The following is a 20,664-nucleotide window of genomic DNA, read 5'->3' as shown; positions in this document are numbered from 1 at the left end:
GATTTGTTTAACACCATAGTGATTTGCTTTATAACCATTGTAAAAACTTGTAAAATTGAATCTGGTTACATACTATAGCATTTCAAGAGGGACTTATGATTGAAATTCCAGGCTCCACCATGGTTGTAAATTAAAGAGTATCTCTAGTGCATTTCAATAAATTGTCAGTAAAATGTTTACCTAACTTCAGAATAATTAATTACCTTAGCTTCAATTTGCCTATAACAAGAGACCCCAAATATTGTGCTTCGATCTCCACTTCTTGGTGGCAAATGGAAAAACACTGTGTCTAAAAAAGAAGAGAAGAGATGGTTTTGTTATCCTTTATACGTATTACATTGAGACATTATGTTTCTTCAGTATTATAATTTTCCAAATAATCCTAAGGACCAAATTTCAAATTAATGTACCATAATCAGGGGGGAGGGAATGCAACTTTTTATTTGATAATATAAATGTGCATATGACTATTCTGAACAGCCAAAGCAGTTTTACTATTTAAAAAAAAACTTGTTATTTTAATCATACTGAAGTAGTTATTTGATTTGGGTTTTTTGATGGTAGTAAAGAGCATTCCAGGCAAGAGGGATCCTGTAAGAGTTTCTATATTCGCAATATAGGTGTTCAGGTGAAGTGCTCCTAAAGAACTGTTTGATTAGCTTGAATCAATATACAAAGGTTCAGCCCCTCCAATGTTTTTGATACTCAGATTCCTTTAAGGCTACTGATTCATTATCCTGCTGAAGAGAATACTAAGTTTCTACTTTTTTTCTAATAGGTTGCTATCTAAATTATAATTATGCACTAGCTTCACATATCACAAAGACTATTAATATGGTATGTAGATTTTAACTTAGCATGATTTGTGAATCTAGTCATTGTGATTTGTAAATCATAATTAATTGTTTAGAGCAGGGGTGTGAAACTCACGTTGTTACAGTGGTGTCATGTGACGTGTTGGGACTTTCCCCCCTTCGCTAAACTGGGTGTGGGCGTAGCCAGAGCATGATACATCTGGCCCATGGGCAGGGAGTTTGACAATTCTAGTTTAGAGTAATGTATGAACCCAATCAATATTAAATTAGGTAGGGTTAGTTATGGTATCAAATTAGATAACCAATAACAAAATATATGACCATAGTATAGGTTAAATATACTATGTTAAATATGTACTATCAAATCTGGCATTTTAAAACTTTCAAGATTCTAATTCCAAATTTGAGACAACATAATCTTAAAATACATATGATACATGATTCATTGAAGTATCTAGGTCTTTTACACGGATAGTGGTCCTGTATAAAAAGCTTTTCCAGCTATTTTCATATACATCCAAATGTCTAAATTGCTTTCTTCCTGCATATTGCAAAATTCCTAGTTCATCTGCTTCATTCAGCCTGTCCAGACAGATAGAGAGGTATATGTTACTTGGACACAAAGAGGGCAAAACTGCTTCAAATCCTATGAGCACATCCTCTCTGACCCTGTCAGCAGTTTCTTAAAGGAATCGGGCTGTTTCACAGTAGCCAGGGAGCTCAGGAAATGCATATTTTGCTGAGTCTGCATAATCACTGTGCAAGCCTTGAAAGGATGCAACTCTTTTAAGAAAAAGAAAGTACCCATGACTGATCCAAAGCACCTTTGCTTCTTTCAGATTGGAAAAATGCATATTTTTAGGTAGATAGGATATTGGGAATTATGAAAATATTTTGCTATTGGCTATTTTTTGACAGCTGGTTGAAATGGGGCGTTGGTTCTTCCCTGATACGCCCTTCTCTGGGCAGGTGGAGACAGCGGTCATGCATGGGTTAACTCAGTCAGTAACCAATAGAACTGAGGCTACCAAAGTATTGTCATCGCCTCTGAGGAGCATGCTCCCACTTTTCTTGACGAAGGAGATAAGTAGACTGCTGTGCGGTGAACAATCACTTTCCATCCAGTGACTACACAACATGCTCCCAGATCACCCCTGCGAGGTAGGCCAGGATCCCAAGGGTGGGGATGACTGCTGTCTCCACCTGCCCAGAGAAGGGGTGTATCAGGTAAGAATCCCATTCTCCAAAGTTGGTGGAGACAGCCATCATGCATGGGACGTACCAAAGCTGGCGTTTCCCGGGAGGGTATGAGACTGGCCTAGGAGCTGGAAGAAGGGAGAACCTGTTGGAGGACTTGACGCCCGAAAGCTGCATCTGCTGATGCATATTGATCCACCTTGTAATGTCATATAAACGAATTAGGAGTAGATCAGGTTGCTGCCTTGCAGATCTCTTCCACCAAGGCCTGCCGCGCCCACACTGCTGATGTAGCCACGCTGCATGTGGAATGAGACGTAATGTTGGGTGGAGGGGTGAGATGATGTGTGATGTAAGTTTGAGCAATGGCAGACTTGATCCATCGTCCAATCATGGATGGAGAAGCTTTCAGTCCTTTGCTGGTAGGGTGGAAAGAGACGAAGAGGGCTTTGCTGTGTCTGAAGACTGCCGTCTTGGCGATGTAGGTTTTAAGAGCACGCTTGACGTCTAGCTTGTGCCATTTGCACTCCAGACTGTGAGATGGAGTGGGACAGAAGTTTGGAAGAGTGAAATCTAGAGAGCGATGGAATGCTGAATTCACTTTCGGGATAAAAGTGGGGTCTATGCAAAGGACCACCCGGTCTGGGTGGAACACACATAGGTCAGACTGAATGGAAAGGGCCGCCAGCTCTGAAACCCTCCACACCAAGCTACAAAGGTCTGCAACGTAGATTCGTATATCCTGTTGGTAACTGGGGGGCGGGAGGCCTGAATGGTATGGATTATAATCTCGGAAAGGTTATCTGGCCCCAGGACTGCCTGCTCAGCCTCCAAGCGGTTAGGCATAGCCAGCGCAGGTTGGGGTGGTGAATGGAGCCCTGATGAAGGAGATATGGAATCATTGGTAGAAGCCACTGAGGTTCCACAGAAAAATTGATCAAGTCCACGTACCATGGACGGCGCAGCCAATGGGGGGCAATTAGGATGAGCCGAGGTGACTGCAGTTCGGCTGTTCAAATCTCACCGGCTCAAGATTGACTCAGCCTTCCATCCTTCCGAGGTGGGTAAAATGAGGACCCGGATTGTTGGGGGCAATATGCTGACTCTGTAAACCGCTTAGAGAGGGCTGAAAGCCCTATGAAGCGGTATGTAAGTCTAACTGCTATTGCTATTGCTAGCTCGGCCTCTTCCTCTATCACTTTCCGAATCACCCTCTGTATTAGGGGGAAGGGAGGGAAGGCGTACAGGAGACCGTGAGGCCACTTGTACCTTAGTGCATCTGTCCCTTTTCCGCCTGGTGTCATGTATCGAGACAGGTACCTGGGCAGCTGGTTGTTGGCTGATGTTGCGAAGAGATCCAGGATTGCAGTCTCGTACGCCAGCTGATGAAATATGCAGCGATTCAAGCTCCACTCCACAGGGTCGATCGTTGTGCAGCTCAACCAGTCTGCTCTGGTGTTGTCTGAGATATGTTCAGCGTATAGGGAGAGAAGGTTGGCTTCTGCCCAAGTTCCTAGGCAAAAGGCAGACTCCATGAGAGATACCGCTCTCATCCTCCCCCCTGGCAGTTGACATGCACCTTGGCCGTAGTATTGTCCATCCAGATCAGCACATGTGTGTTTTGAAGAGAGGTCTGGAAATGAAGGAGGGCCAGATGGATGGTCCTCAATTCTAGCCAATTCATACTGTGGGATAGGTAAGAGTCGGACCAAAGCCCCTGAGCTACCTGATCCTCCAGGTGAGCTCCCCAACCCATCAGACTCACGTCCATTGTTACTACGAGACGCGGAGGTTCCCTGAAAAGAGAGCCCTGAGCTATGGCTGGGGAGATCCACCAGTCCAGGGATAGCAGGACCTCTGGGGTCAGGCTGACCTTCATTAGGGAACAGTTGCTGTTGGTCTTCTGGAATGGCAGAAGAAATCACTGGAGGCAGCGGCTGTGAAACCGTGCCCAAGGGACGATGGAGAATTGAAACAGCTGAAGAAGAGGGACCCACTGTCTCCTTCGTACCTCCTTGGCTAATTCCCTGAGACTGCTCTGGCGGTCCTGATACAGGAAGACTTTCCCCTGGGAGGAATCTATGAGGGCTTCCAGGTGCACCAGGCGAGAAGTGGGGATGAAGCGACTCTTTTCCCGATTGATGGAGAACCCCATTTCCCCTAACATCTGAAGGGTGTCCTGGAGGTCCCTGAGGACTTGGATCCATGACCTGGACAACAAAAGGATGTCGTCCAGGTAGCAGAAGATCTGGATGGGCCTGGCCCGCAGATGGGCTGCTACAACCGACAGAAGTTTCGTGAAAACCCTCGGGGTTGAGGACAGCCTGAAAGAAAGGGCCCGATATTGGAAGTGGAGGCCTGCATGTACAAAGTGGAGAAACCGCCTGTGCTGTCTGTGAATTGGCACATGGAGGTAAGCCTCTGTCAGGTCCACTGATGTGAGGAGATCGTGTCTGCGAACACTCTTCAGAATTGACAGGAGAGAGTTCATCTTGAATCTCCTGTATCTGATGAATTGATTTAAAAATTTTAGATCGAGGATTGCCCTCTGGCCCTCCGAAGACTTTGGCATGATAAAAAGATGAGAATAAAATCCTTGGCCTTCCTGGCCTGGAGGCACAGGTTGAATGGCCCGGAGTAGATGATGAATGGCCTGCTCTACCAGGAGCCTTTTTTGAGGGTCCCTGCAGAACGGACATGTGACAAAGTGGTTCGGAGGGCTGGAGCGCAAATCCAGGAGAAGGCTGAGGCCTGCATATACAAAGTGGAGAAACCGCCTGATTGTGGACCTGACTCATGCATTGTTGGTGATGTCATCCCAACGATCTGCGAAGGCTGCCAGACGCCCCCCCTATTGGGAGATTCTCCAGGTAGTCACTTCTGCCTCTTAAAGGAACGATTGGAATTGTCCCTGAAAGGCTTTCTGGGCTGGAATCTTTGGTTCTTCCTGCCTGAACTATTGGAAAAGGAGGGGGGCTGTCTAAATGGGGCCTGTCGTTGGGGACGGGAATTGAAAGCACTCCCATCCTGACAACAAAAGGTCTGCCTGAGGTAAAAGGATTGGTTCTGACCTTCCTGCTTTTTAGTGGCTTGTTGCAGAACCTTCCTCTTATCCTTGGACTCTACCAGAAGGGGTTCTAATGGAGGACCAAAGAGAAGGGATGAAAATAGGGAGAGGAGATAAGTCTCCACTTGGCCCATGCTTCTGCCTGCCACTGTTTTAGCCAGAGAAGCCAGCGAGTGGAGATGGAATATGCAATGGCTTTGGACGCAAAATGGACCGCATCCAAGGAGGCATCTGCTGTGTATTCTAGGGCCGCCTTAATTTTGTTAATGTCCCTGCAAGCCCTAGAATCCCTGGCTGTAAGGCGAGCTTGAAGTTGTCTCCGCCACAAGAGAGCAGAGCAACTGAAGGAGGACGCGGAGGTGCCCGCTCTAACGGCCCAAACTGAGGCCTGGTGACCTTTGACCAGAGTTTGTTCTATTCTCTTGTCTTCAGGTCGCAGAGCTTCCTCCAGAGCTGCTGAGGCCATGTTGGGAGAGGAAAGGGCAATTATAGGCAAATCAATAGAAGGTACCTCCAAGGCCTTGGCGAGGTCAAGAGCAACATTATACAGGCACTTGTCCGAGGTATTGGGGAGGATTCCAGTACCTGGAGAAGCCCATTGATTCTGGATATCTATGAAGAACCGTGGTGATGGGATCACCTCCTTTTCCACTGTAGGCTGGATGAAGAGTGGATCAGTGGTGTCAGTCTTGTCTGCTTCTGAACTCTGAATCGCCTTAGGAGAAGGAATGCCTGTGATCTTCTTGGTCTTAAAAAGGAGAGAGCGAAAAACAGCAGGTTTAAATAAACTGACAAAGGGAGGCGGATTGGGAAGAAGACCCTCATCCTCCAAAAGATCTGAGTCTCTTGCAAGGCGTTCCTCTTCCCCGAAGACCGATGGTTGATTGGAAGTGCTGGGTAGCTCGTGAGACAAAGAAGCCGAGAGATCACCACCCCTGCGCCTGGAACTAGAGGAAGAAGCAGACCTGCGAGAAGCAGAAAGATTAGAAGACCTGTGTTTAAGGCCGGCTGCAATACCACGTTCTATGGCCTCAGAGATCATATCAGCTATGCCCGGTAAGTAAGAACGGCGTCAGCGGGGAGTGGGAGAAATATCTTCCTGGTAGAGGGGATCCTTATCAGGAGTAAAGGTCCTGCCACAATCCGAATCATCCCCACTGTTGGCCAAAGCATCTGTGCCCCTAGCATCCTCGGGCTGCAGGATTGATGCAGCAGGGGAGAGGTCATCCTCCGAATCCGAAGATAAGTCAGGAGGGGGACTGGAATGAATAGGCCTGGAATATGCGAGGCTCAGCGTGCTTGATTTTGGATCTGGCTTTCTTAGCGGGGGCCTGAGGGGCCCTCTCATCCTCCCAAGGGGATAAATCCTCTACGCCCCCCCTGATTAGGCCTTGGGTCCTTGGAAGGGGGCTCGATGTTATCAACCGGAGCAGGCCTGTACCTGCAGACATTAGGAGCAGGGGGTTCGGTGGTAGGGGCAGGAGCCAAGGAAGTTGGAGACAGTTGAGGCTCCAGAGGAGGGGAGAAGGCCATAGCCAGTACTCACGATTCCTTGAATGCTCAAAATGGCCACCAGATGACTTTCGCGCCCAAACCAAATGGCCGCTGAGGCTACAGAGCCTATGGGCTGGCACCACGAGGTAGCCAAGGCCGCGTGGTGAGCGTGGGCGGTATAGCCCCTGTGGCAAGGCTGTGGAGCCAAGGGCGAAGTCGCGGATGTGTAACGGTAGCTGGAGTGATGAAAAGGCGGTGGTGAAGTGTGGAGGCTGCAGTGGCGTTCCTCAGTGGCATGTGGCTCTTTGCAGCTTTTTTGAGGCTCCCCGCAGTGTTCGGAGGCTCCTGGAGGCGGCAACTGCAGTTAGCGGTGCAGGCGGCAAGGCAGAGGCCGGGAATTCCCCTGCTGAGGTGAGCAGAGACTCCCACAGCTATTTCAGCTAGCGCTGCTGAAATAGGAAGCCTCAGAAGCCCGGAGGCAATTCAAAGGCAAGCCTCTGATGAGGCACGGCAAACACTCTCCAGCCCCCAGAGAATATTGAGAGTCCTAACAGGAGCCCAATCCAGAGACCAATTTAGAAAGGTAATTTTCTTTCTTTGTTTGAGTGAAATCCAATTAAATCCAATTATTCAATTATCAAGTATTAGTTGAGGAGAAAGCGATTAGCACAGCCAGTTCCAATAGAACTGAGTCTAAAAAAGCGGGAGCCTGCTCTCAGAGGCGATGACATCACTTTGGTAGACTCAGTTCTATTGGTTACTGACTGAGTTAACCCATGCATGACTGCTGTCTCCACCAACTTTGAAGAATGGAAACCCTAAATCAATTTTCCTTATTATATTTTAAGATGCTCTTTTATGCAATTAATTACTATCCACAATATTAACAAAATATATTAAGCAAAGAGGGTGAGTGGTAGCCTAATATAGAGATGAACTGCCTCTCAGCAACCAAGAAATTGGTTCTGTAAGCATATCTTTTTTCTTTTATTACAACTATGCACTAATGGCTTATTGTAATAGTAGTAGAATACTTGGTAACTACCATAATTTCCCCAAAATAAGACCCATCCTGAAAATAAGCCCTAGCCTGTTTTTTGTGGTGGGCCTAATATAAGCCCTAACCCCCCCAAAACTGGGAGGGATGGGCGTGGCCAACACAAGAGGCAGCAAGTACATGTGGACTGACAGTCTGCTGTAGCAGCTGCAGCCTGCCAGCTTAATTAATTTATTAATTAAGTGATTAGCTCCATTTCAAAGCATCCCATTTGCAAGCAGACAAAGCTTCATCTCCCTCTAGGTGAAAAGTGTACAGTGGAGCCAGAGGCACGGGGGAGGGCAGGCGTGGGGGAGGCAGGCGGCCCCAACACATTTAGCTCCATTTGAAAGCATCCCATTTGCAAGCAGATGAAGCTTCGAGTCTCTGTCATTTTTCTGTCCAATTGAAAAGTGTGTCTGCCCTGGGAAGACCTGTAAGCCGTTGTGGCCATAGCCAAGCAAATGGTGGGAGGAAGTGGGCAGGTGGTCACAAAATAAGACACCCTCCAAAATAAGCCCTAGTGCTTATTTTGGGGCCCAAAAGAAAACAAAACTCGGTCTTATTTTTGGGGAAACACGGTATGCATTGATTTTGGTATTTTGGTCGGTGTTATTTAGGAATTGTGCAAGTCTTGTGCACAGTTCACCTAAACACATTCAAACTGTTTTGCAGAACCATTTCAAACCATAAACATCAGACATGTAAATATATATATATTTTAAAAATGAAACTCAAATCAGTTTTACTTCATATTACTTTCAGGAACTTACTTCTTCCTCTACCTGCAAGAGACATTTTAAAATCTTTATTCACATTCTTTCTCTAGGAAAAGAAAGATAAATTTTGTTTGTGGCTGAAAACACACACTGTTATTTTTTAAACATTTGCTTGCCAGCTCACTGTATACAAAAGTCTAGTTTGGCACTGCTATGATGAGAGCATCAAATTTTTCACCCAGTATCATTTGTAGGAAAGGAGCATTATGTGGGCTCTTACCATCTTGATAGTTGTGAGCACCATCTGGCAATGCAAGAAAAGGTAGGTATTTCCATTCCTCTGGCAAAGTGTTACTATCATGACTTTCTTCAGGCATTAGAGAAGGATAGGAGAACTCAATCTGAAAGGAGACATATATTACATGAGTTTAAATGCAAGAATACAAGAGAACCTCACCAAATCCATATTCAGTCATCAGGTATCCAAATATATAACTGTTAAGTAATTCTACTGTTACCTCAGGCAAGAGGTGTAGAGAATCCCAAGCAGCATATGAAATTTAATTCAGATTAAAAAAGGCTGAATTCTATTCCACATTGAGCATGATTAAACAGATCAGCAGGTTAATAACACCAATCAGCCTGGATTATAAATATTTTTGATAGATTAAAGCAGTGGAAGAGCTGGGACTTGTGTTGAAACTAAGTGAAGAAGCTATTTGATCTACTAGATACTTTGAATTATTGGATTATTGAATACTGGGGGATTTGGTGGGCCTCCTGGATTATAAATTATAAATAATGACTGATAGAAGACAAAGAAATGAAGCTCCGATGGTGACATCATCATGGAGTGGTGGGAGGGAACAGGCTCCATTCCTGAAGCCCAAACTTTCCTGGCAGAAAGCTTCTAAAAACACAGGCAATCTCAGAGGGATTGACAGAAGAGAGGGGAAGCTCCAAAGATCTCAGGGGTGAAAGGTGATTCCCCCTAAGGGATAGGAGAAACTCCTTGACTCTGGCAGGAAAGAAACCAGCCATTTCAGCTGGTTCAAAACGGTGACAGCCACAAAGCAGGAAGAGAAAATTGGAAACAATAAGATGACATCGGTGTGAGAAGGAATCCCAGAGCTGGTAAAGTTAGATTGGTGGTGCTCTGATATCGAGACTTCAAAGCGAGAGGAAGGATTTCTGCTGAAACAACAGCAGTGACTAGGAGAGAGAAGGAGCAAGCAACAGTTATGTTTATACAGTGACAACGCAAGGAGACGAGAAGTGAAAAAAGAAGAAACTCCAGATAGAGGTACTCTGAGGCTGAGGCTGATCAGATGGGGAATTCTCCTGGGTTGGTGACTATAAATTCTGTTTTTTGACAATATTATAGGCTTTTGGGGAAAAGAAGCTGAAAAGTAGATGACAAGAATAGACTGCATATTGAATACAGAAATGGTGGATATATACATTTCACAACGGACTAGAAGTGGAATACAATAGGACTGAGGACTAAAAATTCTTGACGTGGATAACGCTATATCACTAATATCATTGTAGGATTGTTGCTTAAAGAACATAGGAGTGTGAAAGTCTTAAAGGGGAATTTGATCAGTTAAATCATTGCATGTTAATTTTAAAAAATCTTGTGCGTGTGGGGAAAATGACGAGCACAACAACTATTACTAGGACAAACAAGAAAACTGCCCCAAACCCAGCATCCACTATCTTGTCACTTTCACACCAGCGCTCAAAAGAGAGCATGATGGGAATGGACAAAGAATGTTCTGCGTCAAACTTCCAGAGTATGCCAGCTATGCTTTTAATGATAGAAGAACCAATAACCAAACCACAGGAAGCAATAGCAAATAACCATGAAGAAAGAAACCAAGAAGAAATTAAATAAGAGATGGGAGAAATGAAAGGAGATATAAGAAGACTAAATGACAGAATAGGAAACATCCAGCAGACTATTATTAAAAATGAGCTGAGATTAAAAACAGTAGAGACAAAATTGGAACAATTAGACAAAAAGATGGAAACAATGGAACAGAAATATAGACCCACAAACAGAGATATAGAGGAATCAATTATTTTTCTGGAGATGGAAAAAGCGTCCTTCTTAAGATTCCAAAACATTGTAGACGATAAAGAGGAAGACCTGGGAGAGACCATGGCAGAAGTACTACAGGTATTACAGAGGGATAAACAAGATATGCGGAGACACATATCTGAAACAAATACCAAGAACAGTGAGGAACAGTACCAGTTCTTAACTTCTCAATTAAGTAGATATAAGGTGATGTTGGCTGGTGCCTGAAGGCATCCTGATTACCTGGCAGGAGAAAAGATTTAAAATAGATACTATTGACAAAGCACAAGAGTTCTTTGAACACCACTTTGCAATTGAGGAAGAGCAAGAGAGCAGAGAAGAAGCTGAAAATAGGAGCCAAGAGGAATACTAAACAGAGTAGAACGAGAAGGAAAAAGGAAACAGGAAAAAGAATGAATAGAATGAGAAGGTGCAAGAGGGAAAATACAGAGACAGACAAGGAACACAAGGAAAAAAGTTGGAGGAGGAAATTAAGATGGTCTTCATAAACATAAATGGATTAAACTCTCCAGTGAAAATAACCAAAATATTTACAAAATTACAAAGATTGGATTTGGATATTGTATGTTTACAGGATGTACATATCAAGAAACAGTATAGCAAATTATTAGAAAATCCAAAGATAGGGAAATTGTATGCATCATTAATACAAGAGGAATAGTAATATACATCAAGAAAAGATTAAAATCGAAAGAAATATATACAGAGGAGGAGGGAAGAATCTTAATGATTGAGATTAAAACAGAGATTAAAACAGAACAAAAACAAATACTTCTTATTACAATATATGCACCAAACAACCAAAATGAATTCTACAGAAAAGTACACAATAAAATACTGGAATTAGAATATGAAAATATATGTTTAACTGGAGATTTCAATGCTATTGTGGATATTAAAAAAGACTATAAAACAGTAAAAAGAATAAGACAAAGAAGAGAAATTCATTTGTTGAAATGACACAAGAACTGAGTCTACAAGAAGCTTGGAGAGAGATAAACAAGGAAAAGAAACAATACACATTATATTCAAACCCTCATAATTCATGGTCTAGGATTGATATGGCATGGATGACCCCAGGACTGATTAAAGAGATCGAAGAGAGAGAAATAATGAGCAACATTTGGGAAAATCATAACCCTATAAAATAATTTGGAAGGGTCAGAGGGAAAAAAGGAGATGGACAATGAACCAAGAAATTCCGAAGGAAAAAGAATATACACAAATGATTGAAAAGGAAATGAAACTTTTAAAAAGATAAATACAAAAGCTGTGGGACACCACAAAAGCATATATATGTGGGTTGACCATAGCTTATACGATAAAAAGAAAGTCAAAAAGGAAACAAAACTAAGAGATGTTGCAAGAAGAACTCAAAAGATTAGAATTAGATTTACTGCACAAACCCCAAAATAACAAGATCAAAGAAAAAAGAGACTTAATAAAACACAAATTGAATTTGACTATACAAAATGAAATGGAACACTCACAATGGTGAAGCAAAAAATTTTTGAGCATGCAAACAAGCTGGAGTTTGAGTTTGAGTTTCATTTTATTTATATGCCGCCTTATTCCCTGCGGGACTCAGGGCGGCGCACAAACCCAAGGGGGGGGGAAGGGAAAGACACAAAAACTACAAAATACAGGGCATTTAAAAACAACCAACAGCCACACGATTCGAGAGGGGAAGGGAACTCATCAACCCCAGGCCTGCCAACATAGACAGATTCTAACGGCTTTTCGGAAGGCCTGGAGAGAGGTGAGGGTCCGAATCTCTGCGGGGAGTTCGTTCCAAAGGGCCGGAGCTGCCACAGAGAAGGCCCTCCCCCGGGTAGTAGCCAGATGACATTGGCTGGTAGACGGAACCCGGGGGAGGCCTGCTCTGTGTGATCTAATGGGTCTTTGGGGTAATTGGCAGCAGGCAGTCTCTCAAGTACCCAGGTCCAATACCATGAAGGGCTTTATAAGTGACGACTAGCACCTTGAATCGTATCCGGAGACCAATCGGTAACCAGTGCAGCTCGCGGAGGATAGGTGTAACGTGGGTGTACCAAGGTGCACCCACAATCGCTTGCGCGGCTGCATTCTGGACGAGCTGAAGTCTCCGAATGCTCTTCAAGGGCTGCCCCATGTAGAGCGCATTGCAGTAGTCCAGTCTTGAGGTCACGAGGGTATGAGTGACTGTTGCGAGTGCCTCCTGATTCAGGTAGGGACGCAATTGGTGCACCAGGCGAACCTGGGCAAATGCCCCCCTGGTCACAGCCTACAAATGATGTTCTAAGGTCAACTGTGGGTCCAGGAGGACTCCCAAATTGCGAACCCTATCTGAGGGGCGTAAAATTTCACCCCCCAGCCTGAGTGATGGAATACTAGCCAAATTTTTGGGAGGGAAACACAATAGCCACTCGGTCTTGTCTGGATTGAGCGCAAGCTTGTTAACCCCCATCCAGACCCTGACAGCCTCCAGGCACTGGCACATCACGTCAACCGCTTCACTGAGTTGGCACGGGGCGGACAGATACAACTGGGTATCATCCGCGTACTGATGGTATTTTATCCCATGCCGCCGAATGATCTCACCCAACGGCTTCATGTAGATGTTAAACAGGAGGGGGAATAGGACCGAACCCTGCGGGACCCCATATTTCAGGAGCCTAGGGGTCGACCTCTGCCCCCCAACCAACACCGACTGCAACCTGTCCAAGAGGTAGGAAGAGAACCACCGAAAAACGGTGCCTCCCACCCCCACCTCTTGTAACCGTCGCAGAAGGATACCATGGTCGATGGTATCGAAGGCAGCTGAGAGGTCAAGAAGCACTAGGATGGAGGGATGACCTCCATCCGTGGCTCTCCAGAGATCATCGGTCAGTGCGACCAAAGCGGTTTCCGTGCTGAAGCCAGGCCTGAATCCGGACTGAAAGGGCTCCAGATAATCGGCTTCATCCAAGGACCGTCGGAGCTGAGAGGCTACCACTTTCTCAACAACCTTCCCAACAAAGGGGAGGTTGGAGACTGGACGGTAGTTATTCAAAATGGCTGGATCCAGAGATGGCTTCTTCAGGAGAGGTCTCACCACCGCTGTCTTCAATGCCGGCGGAAAGAAGCCCTCCCGAAGGGAGGCATTCACCATCGCCTGGATCCAGCTCCGCGTCACCTCCTTGCTGTTTGCGACCAGCCAGGAGGGGCATGGGTCCAGTACACACGTGGCAGCACTCACCGCTCCCATGGCCTTGTCCACTTCATCAGGAGCAACAAGTTGAAAGTCAGTCCAGAGATGTCGTTCAAGACCTTCCCCCGGTACCCCGGCTGGCTCTGCGCAATTGGAGTCCAGGTCCATCCGAAGCCAAGCAACTTTGTCTGCGAGGAACTGGACATACTCCTCCGTTCTACCTCATAGGGGATTATCCGCAACCCTCCCATTTAGGAGGGAGCGGGTTACCCTAAACAAGGCGGCAGGGCGTGACTCAGCGGACACTATCAGAGCAGCAATATAGGTGCTCTTAGCTGTCCGTATTGCCGAGAGGTATGCTCCGATGCAAGCTTTTAATAGTGCTCGGTCTGACTCGGATTTACTGGACCTCCAGCGGCGCTCTAGGCGTCTCTTTTGGCGCTTCATCTCCCGGAGGTCCTCGGTAAACCAAAGGGCCCTCCTGGATCCACTGCCGCGGATCGGCCATAAAGGCGCTATCCAGTGGAGAGCCTCAGGCACTGCTGAGTTCCAAGCAGCAACTAAGGTCTCCACCGGACTGCGGGCGAGAGTATCAGGCACAACACCAAGCGCCATCTAGAAACCCTGAGGATCCATAAGACGCCTGGGGTGGAACCACCTAATCGGTTTCTCCTCCCTACAGCGGGGGATTGGTCTCCAAAAGTCGAGTCTCAGTAGGAAGTGGTCCGACCATGACAGGGGCAAGATCTCACTACCCTTCAAACCAAGATCACAGCTCCACTGCTCCGAGAGAAATACGAGGTCGAGTGTCCGACCCGCTGAGTGAGTCGGGCCCTGGATTACTTGGGTCAAGCCCATGGCTGTCATGGAAGCCATGAACTCCTGCGCTCCATCAGAGTGTTCGCTGAGCGAAGGCAGATTGAAGTCCCCCAGTACCATAAGTCTGGGGAACTCAACTGGCAGCTCAGCTCAGACTCGAGGAGCGAGGGGAGGGCTGTCGTCACGCTGTTGGGAGGCAGGTACGTTAACAACAAGCCCACTTGACCCGCAAGGTCCATCTTCACCAGCAAGGACTCACACCCGACAAGCTCCGGAGCAGGGATCCTACGAGGAACTAAAGACTTTCGGATAACAATAGCCACTCCCCCGCCCCTTCCCTGGGATCGCGGTTGATGAAGCACCTGAAAACCCTCTGGGCACATTTCAGTGAGGGGGACTCCTCCCTCCGGGCCCAGCCAGGTTTCAGTGATACATGCCAGGTCTACCCCCTCGTCTAAAATTAGGTCCTGGACGAGGGGAGCTTTGTGAACCACAGACCTGGCATTTAGCAACAACAACCTGAGACCAGGGTCCTGACTGCTCACGCCATCTGGCCTTGGAGTGGAACTAACAGGGCCGGAAGGAGGGATCCCTCTGATGTAGGGAACCCTCCTTCCCCGGTAATGGCTCACCCTGAAATTCCCGCCATATCTGCCCCTCCCCAATATGACCCCAATGTTCCGGCCCACTCCCGCATCTATGGTCCCTCCACCAACGTTGGCTGGCATATAAATTAAGAAAAGAAAAAGAGAAAAAATAATATCCTAATTGCAAGATGAGGAGGGCGTGACACACCATAGAAGAGAAGAAAAAAAGAACATAACACAACAATTTTTTCAAAACTTATACTGCCAAGAACAAATACCGGAAGACAAAGTTAAACAATATTTGGATAAGAGAATTTAACCAAAATTGCAGAGGAAAAGAGAGAGAGATTAAACGAACTAATAACTATGATGGAACTGTGGAGGCAAGGAGGAAGCAAAAGAATAATAAAACAACAGGACCAGATGGATTCCCTGTGGAGTTGTATAAAGTGATACAGAACCATTAGATATGTTAATGCTAGAAGTATTTAATGAGGCACTTGCAGAAGCAGAAATAAGAAGCAGAAATACCAAATTCGTGGACAGAAGCACTTATCACACTTATCCCAAAGGAAAATACAGATTCACAACAGATCAAAAATTACAGACCCATCTCATTGTTGAACACAGACTACAAAATATTCACAGCTATAATTTCGGAAAGAGTAAAAAAGGTCCTATTCACCCAGATCAAAACCGATTCCTACCAAGAAGACAAATAAAGTATAATATGAGAACTATTATAAACACATTAGAATATTATGAAGCCCAACTGGGAAAACAATCTGCATTAATCTTCTTGGATGCCCAACAAAGGCTTTCGATAATTTAAATTGGAGGTTTATTATTGTATAATTGTATAATTAGAGACTATGAATTTTGGGGAGAAATTCGTGAAGATGGTGAAAAAAATATACACAACCCAAACAGCTAAACTAATAAGAAATTGTGATATAACTGAAACATTTAGGGGGTGAGACAAGGTTGTCCATTATCACCTTTATTATTTATCTTAACGTTTCAACGATGGAAGCATTACTCTATCTAAACATGTTAGATATAGATAAAATCAAGAGATACAAAGATTTACTAAATGAGCAGGGGGAATTGAAAACAAGACCAGAACTAAAAGAACAAGGCATAGATATCAACTGGTGGTCATGCATGCAAATTCAGGCTTGATATAGGAAGGACAAAGAACAATATGGATTCCAAAAAGAACCACAAAAATTAGGCAAGATTTTACAAGTTACAGAGGATAAATTGATTAAGATACAATTATTTATTGAATTATAGAATAGAGGAGGAGGCAGTTAAAGAAAATATGATAACGTGGGCCAAAAACTTCGGCTAAGTATTGAATTGGGGAAATGGGAGAAACTTTGGAATGAAAATTATAAATTGACGATGTCAGTAACTATAAGGAAAATATGTATAAGATGTTCTACAGGTGGCACCTCCCCACAGCGAGATTGGCCAAAATGTACCTGAACATATCACCAGACTGCTGGAAATGTACATAAAATCAAGGAACATATATGTGGTGGACCTGCCCAAAAGTAAAACAATATTGGAATAGATTTTAAAAAATGGCTTAAGGAGAGAACCCAGAAGCGTCATGGCGGAACGGCAGTGGAAATAGTGAGTTCCAAAGAGTCTCATGAAAACTCCAGCCAGTGAACCGTCATTGGAAGGCCCCTTGGGCCAGAACCATCCTGAAGGAACAGTAAAAAAAGAGAGGCATTTTGTGACTGCGAGGAGCAAGGCAAGCTCCTTGGCAGCTCCAAAACAAAGCTCTCTAGATCAGCGACGGGTGTGGCAGCCATTTTCAATGACCGCTCTGAAACCAAGTTTAGAGCAGGAGCAGTGACTGGATGGAGTGTGGAGACCAGGAAGAAGGCTGGCCAACCCAAGGGTAAAGAAAAGCTTTTCATTTGGAACTTAAATTTTTTGGGGGGAGATTTAAAGCAGCGGCTAAGAGGCACTTGAAAAATGAATAAAGGGAAAAGGAAGGGAAAAAATGGTGACTGCCCAAAAAGATTGTGGCCAAAATATTTGGAATTTAAACATTTTTTTTTAAACGAGAAAATAGAAAGACCTATATTGAATGGATTGGAATTTTTGACTCTTGAAAATATTGACAATCTATTGATTTGACTGATTGGGGGATTGTAAACGCTATCTACTGCAGGAAGAAAGTACAATAACATCTGGCAATAAATAACAGTGGAAAAATTTAACCCTGAATACAGAGTACAGAAAAGATAAGTTGAAAAGCTCTAAGGAGTGTACAGCTTGTCTTTGTTGTTTTGACTTCGTTTTGCTGAGACTGAGAAAGAAAGTTAAAAATTTGAAATAGACTGATCTACCCTGGGATTGGATATTACAGCTGGAAAATTTGGAAACAAGACAGAGACTCAATTAATTGTGGTAAAATACAAAATATTTAAAAAAATTATTAAACTTGTTAAATTTGAACATGGAATGTGGGAGGTTTGAAGAAACACTTGAAATGTTGAAAGATGCATGCTCAACACTAAAAAGTATTAAAGAACCAGAAAAAAAATTGAATTATATAGAACAGGATGTTGAAACTGATAAAGGGAAATACAAAAGAGAGGCAAAAGACTAATAGGATGGGGGGGGGGGGATCTGAAAATAAAAGCCAGCTAGACAATCACACTGGGATTCTCAGAGACATAAAAAGAGCAGAGAGAGCAAAAGGAAAATACTATCAAAGAAAAGAACAAACCAAAAGCAAAGAGAAAAATAGTGGGAAGCAAAAAAGAGGAACTTAAGGGAGGGTTATTCAAATAAATTATAGAAGAATGATAGGGGAAAATCAGAAGATATACAAAAGGAGAAAAAAAAGGAGAAAAAAGGGGAACCTAAGAATGGGAAATAGAAGGAGAAAACAAAGCTGAAGAAAAATAGAACATTAAATAAAGCAAGAGATGAATTAAGAGAAAATGGTTAGGAAAAGAGAAAGGTTAAAAAAAGAGATATTGGTAGAAAATGAAATATGTTCATATATAGCTAAATAAGATATTGTTGTGTGGATAACCAATTATGTAAAAAGTTATATTAAAATGGAATTTGATGATATATGCTGCATATAGAAACTAGAAATAACAAATGGAAAATGAAATGATAATAGTTGGTATACTTTTTTATGAAATGGCAAAAAAATGATTTTGTTTATTTGTTAAGAAAAAATTAAATTTAAGATAGAAATTTGGAATGAAAATGTGAGGCCAAAATTAGAAATGATGTGATGTAAAATTAATTATGTATAAGAGAGAATGTAAAAAGGGGAAAAACCAGGTCAATACTTTGTTTGTAAAGGTTTTTTAAATTTGTAACAAAAAATAAAAAAAAATACACAAAAAAAGAAAATGGCTCGAAGAAATAACCAAGCAGCAAATAGACATGAAACCTGAATTTTTTTTTGGGGGGGGGACTATTGACAGGGAAATATGATAAGAAACACGATATCTAATTTTACATATCATAATGGCAGCCAGAATTATATATGCACAAAAATGGAAGAATAATTTTGCTCCATCAGAGGAAGAAGTGATAAGGAAGGTCCTAGAGTGTGCAGAGATGGATAGCCTCACAAAAAAGATCGAAGGTAAAGGATAAACAGATTATTATAAGGTATGGAATGAATGGTATAAACAGAGGACAGGTGTAAAGCTTAAGGAAAGATTAAACAAAAAAGATACAGGAGTTAGAAATTAGTAATAAAAATGTATAAAGGGAAACAACATACAATGAATGACTATAACTCAAGAAATTAATATATTTGTATATATAAAAGCACTGGAATGTATAGATAATGGGATATAGGAGTGTGGGGAGGAATGCACAAATGGATGTATACCGATATGGAAATGTTGAATAGAAAGAAACTGTTAAAATTGTTTCATTTTTGTTTTTAAAAACTGTGTAATAAAAATTATTTTTTTAAAAGAAGACAAAGAAACAACTGCTGTTTGAACTGAGCTCTTAGACTAACCCTGTGGATCACAAGTAATAACTGATCTGGAGGAATGGTTGGTGTTTGAGAGAATTGGACCCTTAGTTGGTTTCTTAACTTATTGGGCATGTGAGGGATAGTGGGTTTTTTTATATTGTTTATTTTTTCTCCTTAACAAATTTAAATAGACTTTCTTGTTGTTGTTGATGATGATGATGATAAATTAATTAATCCACTGGTCATTGTTTTACCTGTATCCAAAAAGTCATGGGAACATAAAGTGGAAAAAATTATCGAAAATGAGAAGGTGAAGATCTTGTGGGACTTTCGAATACAAATGGATCATTCATATGGAGCACAACACGCCACATATCACGGTTGTAGAGGGCAGAAGTGTACAGTTTATTGATATCGCTGTTCCTGGGGATGCTAGTCGAAGAAAAAGAACTAGAAAAAAAAATGAAATATCTCAACATGGCCATTGAAAGTACACGGCTATGGATGAAACATGTAACAATGATACCCATTGTCACTGGGGCACTTGGCACAATGTCCAAAAATTTTACAAGATATATCAACAAATTGCAGCTTCCTAGAATAACACCAGCGGAACTGCAAAAAACTGCGCTACTCGGAACATCTTATATTTTAAGAAGGTACTTGGTTGATACCTAGGACACTGGCAGCAAACTGTATCAACCATTAGCACCAGTCACTGGTATTTGTAATGCATTTTTGAATGTTCAGTTGGCTGAGTTTCATGTTTAATGAATAAAATATAATAATAATAATAATAATAATAATAACAACAACAACAACAACAACAACAACTCCGCCGTTGCCGGTCCCAAGCCCGGATGAGAAAGGAGGAGGGTTGGGGTCAGGTTGGCATCTGGTCCCGTAAAAAAAAAACACCCGCCGACCCATACAATATGGTGAAAAAAACAAATAAGAATTCCATACCGCATCGGTCGTTGTGCAGGTTAACAAGGGCCGCGGCGGATGTTGGGGTCCCTGGACATCCGTCGACAAGTGGGCTACAAGTGGACCAGCCAACAAAACGACAAAAATATAGTGCAGATGAAAACCGTGCCATAATGGCCTGTTACTACAACTCAGAGCCAGAAAAAAGAGGCTATTTAAAGCGAATGTATGAATTATGGAAACAACAATATCCAGATTCAAATGTTAGTGAACAACGACTAGCAGATCAAAGGCGATTTATTATACGGAATAAAGTGTTTAGTGAAGTTGAACATGAGGAAATTCAGGCAAATTGCAAAGCCCAAAAAACAATATCACAAGCGGAAATAACTGATATTCAAGACACAGCTAAAGACATTATAGTAGAACTACCAGAAGACGCTCTCGGGGAGGAAATAACATCACCACCACTAGAACCACTTATCACTGAACCAACTGATGAACTAACTCAAAAACAAAAAGAATTGAAGGATAAGATCATGGAGCATTTTCTGCTTAATGAGGAAAGGCAACGTTTACCATCACTAAAAACTGTGCCTAAGAAAATTTTGGCCCCTATCATGAAAATGGTTAATGCAGTGTTTTCAACAATTGAACCGGGATCCATCTTGGAAACAAACCAGTTAATGTACAGCGCAGCTGTAATAGTCACTAATGAACTAGGCATTAAAATTAAAGTACCTAGTCACAC

The 20,664-nt window shown here is 43.1% G+C and overlaps 1 protein-coding gene across 2 annotated transcripts in view; it reads right to left on the bottom strand.

Annotated features, from left to right (window-relative positions):
* The window catches only part of AVL9 (AVL9 cell migration associated), a 147,310-nt gene that overhangs the window by 98,247 nt on the left and 28,399 nt on the right, over positions 1-20,664 (bottom strand). For both annotated transcript variants that reach the window (XM_087713057.1, XM_014054255.2), the window contains exons 2-3: positions 8,609-8,729; positions 204-289 (exon numbers count right to left, since the gene is read on the bottom strand). In XM_087713057.1, coding sequence (XP_087569183.1) covers positions 204-289; positions 8,609-8,729 — 207 coding nt within the window. The remainder of the gene's footprint in view (positions 1-203; positions 290-8,608; positions 8,730-20,664) is intronic.

Source organism: Thamnophis sirtalis, unplaced genomic scaffold (genome assembly GCF_051295495.1).
Source record: "Thamnophis sirtalis isolate CommonGarterSnake01/CBP01778 unplaced genomic scaffold, rThaSir2_p1.2 scaffold_4, whole genome shotgun sequence".
Classification (NCBI taxonomy): domain Eukaryota; kingdom Metazoa; phylum Chordata; class Lepidosauria; order Squamata; family Natricidae; genus Thamnophis; species Thamnophis sirtalis.
This window is presented reverse-complemented; position numbering and strand designations above follow the sequence as displayed.